Below are 12,241 nucleotides of genomic sequence, written 5' to 3' on the forward strand. Positions count from 1 at the left end.
TGAAGTAATTGTTTTTTTTTTTTTTTTATTTCCATGTTTTCCAAAGTTTCTCCCAGCAACATCCTTTTTATGATCATAAATGTAACATACTGGTTCTTTTTCTGCTTAAACCTTTCAGGTTAAAGGTGATCCTTCTAAGAAAGAACTGAAGAAGGAAAATGATGAAAAGAGTAGTTCAAGAAGTTCTGGAGATAAAAAAAATATGAGTGATAGAAGTAGCAAGTAAGGATTTATTTTTTTTGATTAGCACGTAGACTTTTTTTGAAAATTGATGAAGTCATTCTCATTGTGTTGTTTTCTTGGGTGGTATGGTCAGGACACAAGCCTCTGTCAAAAAAGAAGAGAAAAGGTTATCTGAGAAGTGTGAAAAGAAAGAAGGCAAGGAGATTAAGAAAATAGAAGGTAAAGACGAGAAGAATGATAATGGATCAAGTGGCCAAACTTCAGAATCGATTAAAAAAAGTGAAGAAAAGAAGCGAATAAGTATGCTATGTATCTTTCTTATCCCTTTCTAATGCTTTCTATAACTTCATTTTTACAGTGGAAGGAAAAACCTGAGATTGCAGTGCAGATAAATATTTCAACTTCATTGTTAAATGTCACTGTGGTAGAAAGAGAAGTTCAGTAGCAGTAGCACTAGTTGTCTTCTTAACCTCTACTCTTGGGATGCAAATGTGTTCTTCCAGCCAAGACCCTTTACTGGAAAACTTGGGCTGGCTGAAAACGGTCATTGATTTGTAGCTGTGTAACTGAGTTGGGATCTTTTGGTATCACAGAAAATATTTATGTTTGTGGATTGAGCTATGTTTAAAAACTATGTGTTATTCAGTTCTCACAGAATAAGTAGGTGTTTTTATTTCATGGGCTAGTTTGTGAATATCTGACTATCTAAGAATTCATAATTTTTACATTATATTGATTGTCTTTTTTAATGATTTTTTTTAGGCATTTGTTTATGTACTTTTTTTCCCCCTCTTAGGTTCTAAGAGTCCAGGACATATGGTAATACTAGACCAAACTAAAGGAGATCATTGTAGGCCATCAAGAAGAGGAAGATATGAGAAAGTAAGTCTCTGGGAAGGATGCTGTATACTATTCTACCTGTTTTCCAAAAGAAAATAATTCAGTTTTGCTTACTTCTGTGCTTGAAAATCTAAGAAAAATGGAATGAATGTCATTACTTACTTAAGCTTTTTAAATGATCAGTTGAACTTGAAAACCAAAACCCCAGATTATTATTTATTTTCTAGTCCTTAAAAAAATTTTTTTTTCTGTAGATTCATGGAAGAAGCAAGGAAAAGGAGAGAGCTAGCCTAGATAAAAAAAGAGACAAAGACTATAGAAGGAAAGACATCTTGCCTTTTGAAAAAATGAAGGAACAAAGACTAAGAGAGCATTTAGTTCGCTTTGAAAGATTGCGACGAGCGATGGAACTGCGAAGGTAGGAAAAGAGTCTATTTTCTACCTGTCTTTAACTATGGGTACATCTTTAACACTAGTTACAAACAACAGAGTTCTGGAAATTGTATTTGCACAGAAAGCTATTGGCCACTTTGATGAAGTGCAGTAAAACAAAATGATTTCTTAAGTTTGCATAGCATTTTATAATTTACAAAGTACCTTTCCATCTGTTATCTCTGTCTCAATTCTGTAAGATTAGGTGTGCCCAGTATGTAATTGAAAACAGTGGAGGCCCAGAGAGGCTAAATGACTCTTCCAATGCCACCTGGCAAATGAGTGGCAGAGTCGGGACTCAGACCCAAGTCTTCTGACTCCAAGTCCAATGCTCTTTCCTCTACTCCAAAGCTGCCGCCATGAAAAACATGACTTTAAAGGAAAAAATGATATTGAGATAAGATAGTCTCAGTGGAAGCTACAGTGTTCAAGTAGCATGTTAGGAAAAATTCATTGTACTTTGGAATTAGAGGCTGAATGAAGGAAGAATTGCCTTGTGAACCTTATTGTGTTCAGGCTCTATCTCAAAGCAAGCATTCTCTTTAAAACAGAGGACAAAGCCAAACAATTCTATTTTTAGTGGCAATCTCTCAACAATTGACTATGAATGCCAGTTTGATTTCATATGTTTTGTGATGAAAATATTTTGAAACAAATTTCTGCATATTAACCTATCTCACTGAGAGGTCTTTTATTGTGGGATTTCATCTATTTATTCACAGGAATGTTAGGAACAACCAGACATTTTTGACAACTTAAATAGTACTGTGATTGCCACACACCTTATTAAAAGGAAATAGTCTTTGCCTTACTCAGGACCCATTTTCTTTTTCTTCCTTTTTTTTAATTTTTTAATGAAGTCCTAATATTCTGAGATTCCTATTTATAGGACAAGTCAGGAGGAGAGAGTGTGGGAGCTACTAGAGCAATGATTCTCAGGTCTATCAGACTAGCATCCCTTTTTATATTGGGAAAAAAAAAGTCTCAGCATCCTCTTTGCTGAAATGTAATTGATGCATAATAGGCCTACAAATGCATAATATGCTTATATAAATAATTTCCAAAAAAACCAATATAATGCCTTAACTTTAATATAAAGAAGAAATAAAAGTAAATTATAATGAAGCATATATTCCAGATACGAATATTTAGGTACGGCTCTCTAGAAGACCTAATGAAGTAGTCAGATGTTTACAACCCTCTTTAGACTCAATGAAAATGTGACAGCTACAAATGCAGACCGATATTGGTGTGTCATTTTGGTAAGTCAAATACCAGGAGTGGTGTTGACACGATGACGTGATTTCTGAAATGGTGGACAGCTCTTGGTGAAGGTCTTAAAGTATCGCTTTTCCTCTAATTTACATGGACTTGCATTTCTGGAAATTTTAATGTATATAAAACCATGCCAAAGCAAACCAACCAACCTAGTATTTATTAAAAACGAGTCGAGTTCTAGGGTCCAGTTTTGTTAAGGTTATTTTGTTTTGTTTTGTTTCAGTAACATGAATGTCCATTATGGCATTTGAAAGGTCTGATGAGTGTTGGACAGTTTTTTGTTGTACAGAACTATCTTGATTATTCTTTGCATCATAAGATATTTAGAATCCCTGGTCCCCACTCACTGAATGCTGCTAACAGCCCCCACAGTTGTTGCAAAAATTTTAAATGCCCTTCAGATTTGCATGGGAGCAGCATTGAGCCACTGAGAACCACTGGGCTGTTAGAGGAAGACACTGATAGACCGAGTACACAGAGGGCCTTAGATTGAGGGCATGACAACGATATGATTAAAAGTCCCAAAACACAAACTTTATTCAGTTCAGCAAACCTTTGAACTGCCTCCTAACTCAAAAGAAGTGTGGGCCAGTGAACACCAAAAAAGCCTTTAAGGAAGGCAACATTTTATCATATGTAGCATTTGCTTTAATTCCTGTTGATGGGTATGATCCCAAGTCATCAAAATAAGGTGTACCTTGTGTCAGGAGCTAGACCATATACCCGATACTGGAAATTTTCCTCCCCAAAGCAGTACAAGTTGTAGTTTTGTAAATTCATATATGTAGAGTATCTCCTTTTTAAAATGTTGATTCACTAATGGGCTATTATTATAGTGGGATTTTTATTTAAACAGGAATGTCCTCTAAGAGGCAAATACTCTATAAAATTCAGCTGCTCAGTTGACAGCCTTTAATAAATAAGTGACAGTGTTGGAGTCTGTTTAAAGTTTTATTTTGAGTTCTCTTTCCAGTTACATTAAAACTTAGGTTGAGTCAAAGTTTAAAATTGCCAACCTCGAGGAAAAATTCAAACTCAAAAGCTATTCTCTTTCACACAGTGCTAGCATAATTTAAGTATTTCTAAATACTGATTTTTGTTAGACGAAGAGAGATTGCAGAAAGAGAGCGTCGAGAGCGAGAACGCATTAGAATAATTCGTGAACGGGAAGAACGGGAACGCTTACAGAGAGAGAGAGAGCGCCTAGAAATTGAAAGGCAAAAACTAGAGAGAGAGAGAATGGAACGCGAACGCTTGGAAAGGGAACGCATTCGTATTGAACAGGTGCAGTCAGAAAATCTTTTCATCTTAAATAACTGACCTTTTTCAAACCCTGTGATTTTTGCCCTAAAATTTGCTTTACTTGTTGTAAAGCTTCTAGAGTTCAGCTAATGAGCATTTATATAGTGTCCCTGAAAGATAACAATCACTTAGGTGCTAGTTCAGAATACATTTAGTAATGACTTTGTTCTAGCCAATTGGTAATAACTCAAGCTCTGCAATATCATGGCAGCCTAATAATCTGAGCATAGGACTATGAGTCCAGAGTAGTTGTAATCCAGGCTCTGTCACTATCCCAGTCTCAGCAAATAATAACTTATTTCCTTACATATTAGAGTGGGAATGATTTCCCAAGGCTGGAAGGAAATAATGCCTCTCTTTGCAGAATTGCATCCAGGGTTTTAAGGCACTTGGTTTCCATACGTATTAAGAACTTGATCTGCAATTCTCTTTAGGTTTTTGTTTCCATTGAATAATGGAACGAAAATCTGACCTTCCCAATTACCTACCAACTTCCACCCCCCAATTTCTGTTATTTTTAATGTTGTAGAACAATAGCTGTAGCCTAGATTACTGATTTCTGAGGTCAATATTGTTTATGTATTTGTCCCAGGTATGTGTTTTGCCCGGTGCTTGCCTATGGTGGTTTCTTAATGACAGGGTGAAAACAAGGTTGCGCATGTACTTACCTTATGTTTTCATTTTGCATTGGTTGGTTCTTCCTTCTGTGTTGTCTGAAGGAACGTCGCAAGGAAGCCGAACGTATTGCTCGAGAACGAGAGGAACTGAGAAGGCAACAGCAGCAGCTTCGTTATGAACAAGAGAAAAGGAATTCTTTGAAACGCCCACGTGATGTAGATCATAGGTAGTTGCCTGCTTTCTTTTTTAACAGTTAGCACTTGCTATCCTATGCCTTTGGAACTAAGACTGATGGAGGATTAGCAAGTACAGGCAGCCATCACTGGAATAAAAAGTCATGATCCTTAGGGATGGGAGTGGATCCAGTGCATTGTCAAGCAGGAAGAGTCTGCTCTTTTTCCCTTTCCCTTCCTAATGCTAAATGTTTTTCCATTATGATTGGAAATACATCATCATAGTATATTTTAGTGATGGTTCTCAAACTCAGACCCATTTTGAAAATTCTTACAGGGTAGTGCAGATAAACTTGGAAGTTACAAACTTGGAAAGATTGTGTTGTGTGTTTGTGTTCATGCTGCTCAATAGATTTCCAAATACACTCATTTTTCTTAATATAAGTTGTATGAGATTTAATTGATTGTGTTGAGAATAATGGAAAGAATAAAATGTGCTCAGTACTTACCTAGCTAACCTTTCTGAACTTAGGTGTAACCGAAAAAGTTGTGTACTGTGATTAGAATTTTATTATAAAATAGTATCTGTCTTTTCCATTTATGAATTTTAGAACAGGCCATTTTTCAAGTTTTCTCTCCTGTGAAATTCCTCTAATGCTATATGACTTTATGTAAGCTGGTAATTAAGTCTTTGCTAGTTTGTTATTGTAACTGAATGTTTTGTGTCTTGAGTTTATTAGCCCTCTGTATCCACAGTTCCTAGCATGTGGTATGTATAAGTCCAAGTAAGTGTTGTTGGATTATTATAAAACTAATTTATATAAATGAGCAACTATTTCTCTTCAAGGCGAGATGATCCTTACTGGAGCGAGAATAAAAAGTTGTCTCTAGATACAGATGCACGATTCAGCCATGGATCTGACTATTCTCGCCAGCAAAACAGATTTAATGACTTTGATCACCGAGAGAGGGGCAGGTTTCCTGAGAGTTCAACAGTACAGTCTTCATCTTTTGAAAGGTAGATAACCTTGAAAGTTGTTGTATTTGGTACATGAGCCTTGCTAATAATAAGTTCGGTTTTCTATTAAAATCTTAATTGTTGTAGGTCAGATCTGAGCGTTCAGAATGAATCCTGTTTGATTTTTGTTTTTATTAATGTCAGTGTGATTCAGTATTCACAATTAGTTTGGGGCGCCTTGCTGGCTCTGTCAGTAGAGCATGCAGTTCTTAATCTTGGGGTCATGAGTTTGAGCCCTATGTCGGGTATAGAGATTACTTAAATAAATAAACTTTAAAAAAAATTAGTAGGCAACCATAACAAGGTTAAGTAGATTGACTTTTATCTTCTTAACTTTATTTAAAACTAGGTGGGAATATCATTAGCTTTGGATGTGTCTTAACTGTTGAGAGCTGTTGAGATTACCAATGTGAGTGTTTGGTGTAATTCTTCCCAGATGCTAAACAACAACCATCATGCCAGTCATTTAGCTCAGTTTAAAAGAATATAAGTTATTATAATCAGAACTGGGTTTTTTTGGTGGCTTTGCCTTAAGTTAATTTTTAAAGAAACTGTGGTTTTTGTAAGTTACGCAAATAAAATTAAGAAGAATAAGGCCAAGTAAGTACTTCTCAGGATCTGTGTTCTTTCTTTTGGATAATCAATAGGCGAGAACGTTTTGTTGGTCAAAGTGAAGGGAAAAAAACACGTCCTACTGCAAGAAGAGAAGATCCAGGTTTTGAAAGGTATCCCAAAAATTTCAGTGACTCCAGAAGAAATGAGCCTCCACCACCAAGAAATGAACTTAGAGAAACGGACAGGCGAGAAGTCCGGGGAGAACGAGACGAGAGGAGAACTGTGATCATCCACGACAGGCCTGATATCACTCACCCCCGGCATCCTCGAGAAGCAGGGCCCAATCCATCCAGACCAACCACCTGGAAAAGTGACGGTGGCATGTCCGCCGACAAACGGGAAACAAGGTATCTCTGTAGTGGCTGGTGGCATATAGCATATTTGGGTTTCAGAAAACAAAGGCATAACAGAGTTTTGATTAGAGATGTCTTTGGGTTTTGTTTAACAGGGTTGAAAGGCCAGAACGATCGGGGAGGGAAGTATCAGGACACAGTGTAAGAGGGGCTCCCCCTGGTAATCGCAGTAATGCTTCAGGCTACGGAAACCGAGAGGGAGACAGGGGTGTGATCACAGACCGAGGAAGCGGAACACAGGTAAGTGCTTAAGGGTTTATCATCGCCTCTTCAGGAATAAAGTCAGAGGATATACTATTGTGATGTGGCTGAGATTGGTTAGAGTAGAATGATTGGGAGACAAGGTTCTTAGAAAAGATCTTAATACTTTTCATATTTTACTGTCAACAATTGAACATTCAATTTGAACATTAATAGTCCAAAGAAGGAAAATACCAGCCCAGAAATTCTTAAGCCCTTTTAATTAAAACTCCTGCTGAAATTTGAGCATTGTTAAATTTTGTAGATGAGCCTTGCTAGCAGTGAAGGTTTTATTTCTCTTTACGAAATCGAGGCTTTCAGACTAGGTGGGAAATCTTCGGCCTCTACTTGTGTTTCTCTTTCGCTTTTTCCTTCTTTTTTTTTTTTTTTTTTTAATACTCTCCTAGTTTGTTAGGTAGCTTAGAGTGTAGAACTGAGATAAACTTTTTGTCTCTTTTATGTTCTTTTAAATCTAAAGGTAGATGAGTGGAATATCTTACATATTTAAATTGCTTTTTATTTTTGTGACACTTCATTGACTTGAATATTTTGTAAATTAATGAACCTGGCCAGAAGGAAGTATCTTCATCTCTTAGCAACTCAGATGAACCAAGACCTTTTGTACCTAACCTGAAAGCATTCTGTTGATGAAATACTGTTATGTTACTTGACAGCACAAATACAATATCTTCTTAAGTTATATACAAAAAAGAATTCTGAAGTGTGTTTGTGTGGGTGTGTGTCCATCCGTCCATCTTCCAGCCTGATTATACTCTAATGCTACGTCTTGTGTCTGAATACCTATTAGATTTTGTAGCAGTATTTTTTACTGGAAAATGTTTTTGATCCCTTGGCATCCTAGCTAATACTGCTACTCCTTTTCCATTTCATCCAGAGTATTCATGAAACAGATTTGGGCTTGATGGCATAAGCTTTCATGTTTCTAATAAGTTAGGAATGTTCAGTAGATTAGTTAGTTCATTGAGCTCTTTACCCTTACCCTGAACAGAACTTTTAAGACAGGGTTTGTAATCCAGACATTCTGCCCTATTTAGAATAAAATGTAGGGCAGTCTCATAGACTAGTCCTGCATTCTGATATCCGTTTAGAAAAGGAATCCTGAGGAGGAGATTCTGTTCCTCCCTTGAAAATTCTGTTTTTCCTAATATAGAGTACCTTCAGCTTTATTTTCTGTAGACTGTCATAACTTCTACTCTGCTTTCCTTGGGTCCTTAGTTCTATGGCTTTTGTTTCCTTGTGTTTTTCATAGTCACATATGTAAGACCTTGTAAGAGTCACAGCAGTAATGAGCACGGTTTGAAATAAGATGACAGCTCCCATGTCTGTGTGCTGTTTGCTTGTTGATCCTACACCCCACCCTGATTTGTCTTAGAGTTTTGACCCCTCACCGTGCCTTGTTACACACCTATTACTCAAGGGTTGAAAAGTACATGCATGCTGAAAGGTATGGAAAGAGAAGTTACATTGCCCCCATATCCTACTCTGAGGCTAAGCAGCTTCTCAATATAAAATAGGTGGAACCCTTTGCATGTGCCCTGGTATTATTCACCTTCTTTTCTTCTCAAACATTTTTTTTTTTTAAGATTTTATTTATTTATTCATGAGAGACACACAGAGAGGGGCAGAGACACAGGCAAAGGGAGAAGTAGGCTCCCTGCAGGGACTCTATCCTGGGACTCTGGAATCACGCCCTGAGCCAAAGGCAGATGCTCAACCAAGCCACCCAGGCGTCCCTCAAACATTTTATTGATTTGTTTCTGACATTAAGAGAATACCAGCGTACGTAAATTGGCATGAGGCTACAGATGTCATGACTTTTTTTATGCCATGTGATTCTTTAGCACTACCCTGAAGAACGACATGTGGTTGAACGCCATGGACGGGACACAAGTGGACCAAGGAAAGAATGGCATGGTCCACCTTCTCAAGGTCCTGGCTATCATGATGCAAGGCGAATGGGTGATGGCCGGACAGGAGCAGGCATGATAACCCAACATGCAAGGTAAGTAGTTACTCAGTTAAGACTTCTCTGCCAGCAAACATCCAAACCTTCATCCTTTCCTATTAAAGGGCAGTATAGTTTCTGAGAAATTTTACCACCGCTAGTAACAACCCCAGCTCTGCCCACACATATCCCCATATTAGATCAAAGTCTCCTGGAGATTATATGCAGGGCAGCTGAGGTTGATTTGTTAGTTTATGTTCTTCATTGTAAGTTCATTGAGTGGCATTCGCCATATGGATTGATTGAGCTACAAGTTCGTGCGTATGTCAGAATCCAGTAGATAATGAACACTAACTTCATGTCGGAACCATCATCTTGTTCGCTACCTGGGACTCCTAACTAAAAGTCCTAGAAAGGAAAGGGAGACTGAAAGGATGTTCTACTCCCTTTTCAAAGAGCTCTAGTGAAACTTTTAGGTATTTAACTAACCCAAAGCCTATTCACGTTCTCAGAGGCGAGCTTTATTTTTCTCTGTGCACCAACAACATGCATTGTGGCCCCTCAGCTGGCAAGTCTTTGGCCTCTCTCTCTCTCTCTTCCAAGCCCATCTGTCTTTCCCAGTCCCCTGTCTTAGAAGAGGGGATATGGCTCACTGATCCAACTTACTACTGTTCTGTGGTCGCTTCTGTCAGACTTGAGTGTTTATCTGTGCCTGCACAGCCTCGTCCCTCATTCTGTCTTTGATCTCAAAGGTTACCAATACCTTTTTTCTAGATACATTTATAGTCCTTTATTTTCTGAGCCCTCAGTCTCCTTGGCAGTTAAGCACTATTACTCACTGTTGCTTTTCTTTTTTGGGGGAATGCTCTAATGTTTTCTAATGTATCATACTTTCTGCCCTTCTGATGGCCTTTGCTGGCTCTTTCAGATGGTTGAACTTCATACACTGCTCTTGATATTTAGCTCTGTGTTGTGATCTTTATGTAAATGCTTTGCTGTCTCCATAAATTCCTGGTCACAGGCAGACTCATTCCTCTCCTGTTTCAGACCTTCATGACCATGTGTCGCCTCCAGCTTGTTGGAATTTGCCTGTGCCACTATGCACCTTGTTCTCCCAAACTGGGCTTCATCCTTATCTTGCTCCATTCCTAGCATATATTTCTAAATGTGGTTCTGTATTCTTAAAAAATTGTGTATAAGCTATGCCTTCTTCCTCATTTCAACTTCTCAAATTAGTCTTTTATCTGTTACTTAAACTTTATAAATTTAACTATTAGAACTGTTTTGTTGTATCATTATTTGCTCCAAAGCTATATGAGCCGCCTCTCCGGGTCATCTAACCTGGGTTCCTTAGCCAGGCATTTGAACCTTTATGTAATCTGGTCTTATTCTATTTAAACTGTTTCACTGTGGGTTTTTATCTCTCAAATTGGTCATAGGGTCTTTTGATTGTTTTTTTTTTTCCCTGTGTCACTCATTAGTACCTGTTGTGTTGCCATTAAACATATAAAAAAATCTACCCCCCTCCAAAAGAAATCCCCGAATATTTCTGGGATGATGTCCTCTAGCTCAGAGTTTCAAGAAGTTTCTAATCGACTCCCATGCTGCTGATCTGGGGATCACGCTCTGAGAGCCACTGCTCCAAGCCATTCCTGTGCATACCAATAATTGGCTCACTCTGAGGCAGAGACTTTGAAGTGAGAGTACCCAAGTTTAGATCCTTGTTCCACCATTTATTTGCCGTGATCTTGGGCAAGTTACTTCACCTCTAGATGGTAATGGTACATACCTCACAAGACTGTTGAAAAGAGTTAAGTTATTTAATATGGGTAAAGTATAAAGAACAGTGCCTGGTAAATGATTAGCACTATATAGTTATTAGCTGTAATTTATTCTTGTTCTTGACGATTTTTTCTTTTAAACCTTTTTCAGTAATGCATCCCCAATTAATAGAATTGTACAAATCAGTGGCAATTCCATGCCAAGAGGAAGTGGCTCCGGATTTAAGCCATTTAAGGGTGGACCTCCACGACGATTCTGAAAATTAGCTCTCTGCCATGGTTTCAAGATAATTTATTGAAATCTCCTGTAAACTTTACTTGACTACTTATGAAGAGGACCTCTGACTTGCTTGAGAGTTCTATCAGACTTTTCTTTTTCCTCTTTTTTTAAAATTTAACATGATTGCTTTTCTCAATTTTGGAGAAGATGTTTAAATAGTTCCGTTGTAACTTTTAATAGTTTTGTGTATCATTCAACTTTTTTTCTTGCAGCACCGAGACACATTTGAAAAGATGGAATCAAAACCATTTTGTTTAAATCTGTGTGAATATAAAGAGTAGTTTGCAGCTGTGTGGTAGTAGTTTCATTTGCAGCGTTAGCTCTGTGGTGTCAGGCTCTAGAGTTACTTGTCACCAAGCGTTTTCAGCCTCCATTTTGAAGGCTGTCTAAGCTTAAAAAAGTCTGCTGTCTAATTTTTAGAGAATAAGATTGTTCCTTGCATTTCTGAGTATTATGTAACCTATTTTTGCAGAAGGTACTGTTACATTAAGTGCATCTGTGTATCCTGGTTTAAAAAAAATGTACTCTTTTTTGAAATAAACCTTCATATTCTGTATAGTTGCTAAAGCGTTGAGAACCTTTTTAATTGTAAAATGAGAGCCAATTTTCAGGTTAGTGTAGCAGCACACTCGTGTGGGTTTGCATGGTATGAAACCAAATAGATTAATGAAACCTTGGCCATGAGGTTTGTATCACTGAAGTTTTTAGACTGAGTTGTGCAGGTAAGTGCACTTTTAGGTAATCTGCACTGTTTGGTGGATAAATTCCATCTCTGGGAATTGTGTGGGTACTAATGTTTCCATGTTCCCAACTATGTTGAGAACTGGAAAAAACCCAGGTTCTAGCTTGGTGAATCAGTTGGGTCTTGTAAATACTTGTATGTGGGAAGGCATTGTTGTCTCTTTGTGAAAATAAAAATCCACGCCTGGAAGTGTATGTGTCTTTGTTTCCAGCTCTTTAAGTGTTAGTCTTCCGGCCCTTTCTGGAGTTACACCCAAAGTAATTGACTTGGTCTAGAGCTATAAAGGCATTCTTTGGGTCTGTGTCCCTAGGAAATAAATCTCACTTTGATTCTTCATCTAGGTAGCTGGGTAGCACACCCTGGTTGAAGTGTTGGAGAGTTAACCACTAATCTTACTTTAAAATTTTTTTAAAGGCATCT

At 37.7% G+C, this 12,241-nt stretch overlaps 1 protein-coding gene and 1 long non-coding RNA gene across 5 annotated transcripts in view; one reads left to right on the forward strand and one right to left on the reverse strand.

Annotated features, from left to right (window-relative positions):
- Nucleotides 1-12,010, forward strand: part of SLTM (SAFB like transcription modulator) — a 43,969-nt gene extending 31,959 nt beyond the window's left edge. For all 4 annotated transcript variants that reach the window (XM_055319818.1, XM_055319820.1, XM_055319819.1 and 1 more), the window contains exons 11-21: nucleotides 119-222; nucleotides 317-483; nucleotides 980-1,065; nucleotides 1,278-1,441; nucleotides 3,837-4,017; nucleotides 4,755-4,879; nucleotides 5,674-5,844; nucleotides 6,492-6,806; nucleotides 6,908-7,052; nucleotides 8,915-9,075; nucleotides 10,951-12,010. In XM_055319818.1, coding sequence (XP_055175793.1) covers nucleotides 119-222; nucleotides 317-483; nucleotides 980-1,065; nucleotides 1,278-1,441; nucleotides 3,837-4,017; nucleotides 4,755-4,879; nucleotides 5,674-5,844; nucleotides 6,492-6,806; nucleotides 6,908-7,052; nucleotides 8,915-9,075; nucleotides 10,951-11,059 — 1,728 coding nt within the window. In that variant the 3' untranslated portion in view covers nucleotides 11,060-12,010. The remainder of the gene's footprint in view (nucleotides 1-118; nucleotides 223-316; nucleotides 484-979; nucleotides 1,066-1,277; nucleotides 1,442-3,836; nucleotides 4,018-4,754; nucleotides 4,880-5,673; nucleotides 5,845-6,491; nucleotides 6,807-6,907; nucleotides 7,053-8,914; nucleotides 9,076-10,950) is intronic.
- Nucleotides 217-4,777, reverse strand: LOC129506274 (uncharacterized). Its single transcript, XR_008663731.1, has 2 exons — nucleotides 4,704-4,777; nucleotides 217-327 (listed from the first exon to the last, which is right to left on the reverse strand). It is a non-coding gene; the product is annotated as an uncharacterized LOC129506274 (long non-coding RNA).
- Nucleotides 12,011-12,241: the final 231 nt, after the last annotated feature.

This window comes from Nyctereutes procyonoides, unplaced genomic scaffold, assembly GCF_905146905.1.
Source record: "Nyctereutes procyonoides isolate TBG_1078 unplaced genomic scaffold, NYPRO_anot_genome, whole genome shotgun sequence".
NCBI lineage: Eukaryota > Metazoa > Chordata > Mammalia > Carnivora > Canidae > Nyctereutes > Nyctereutes procyonoides.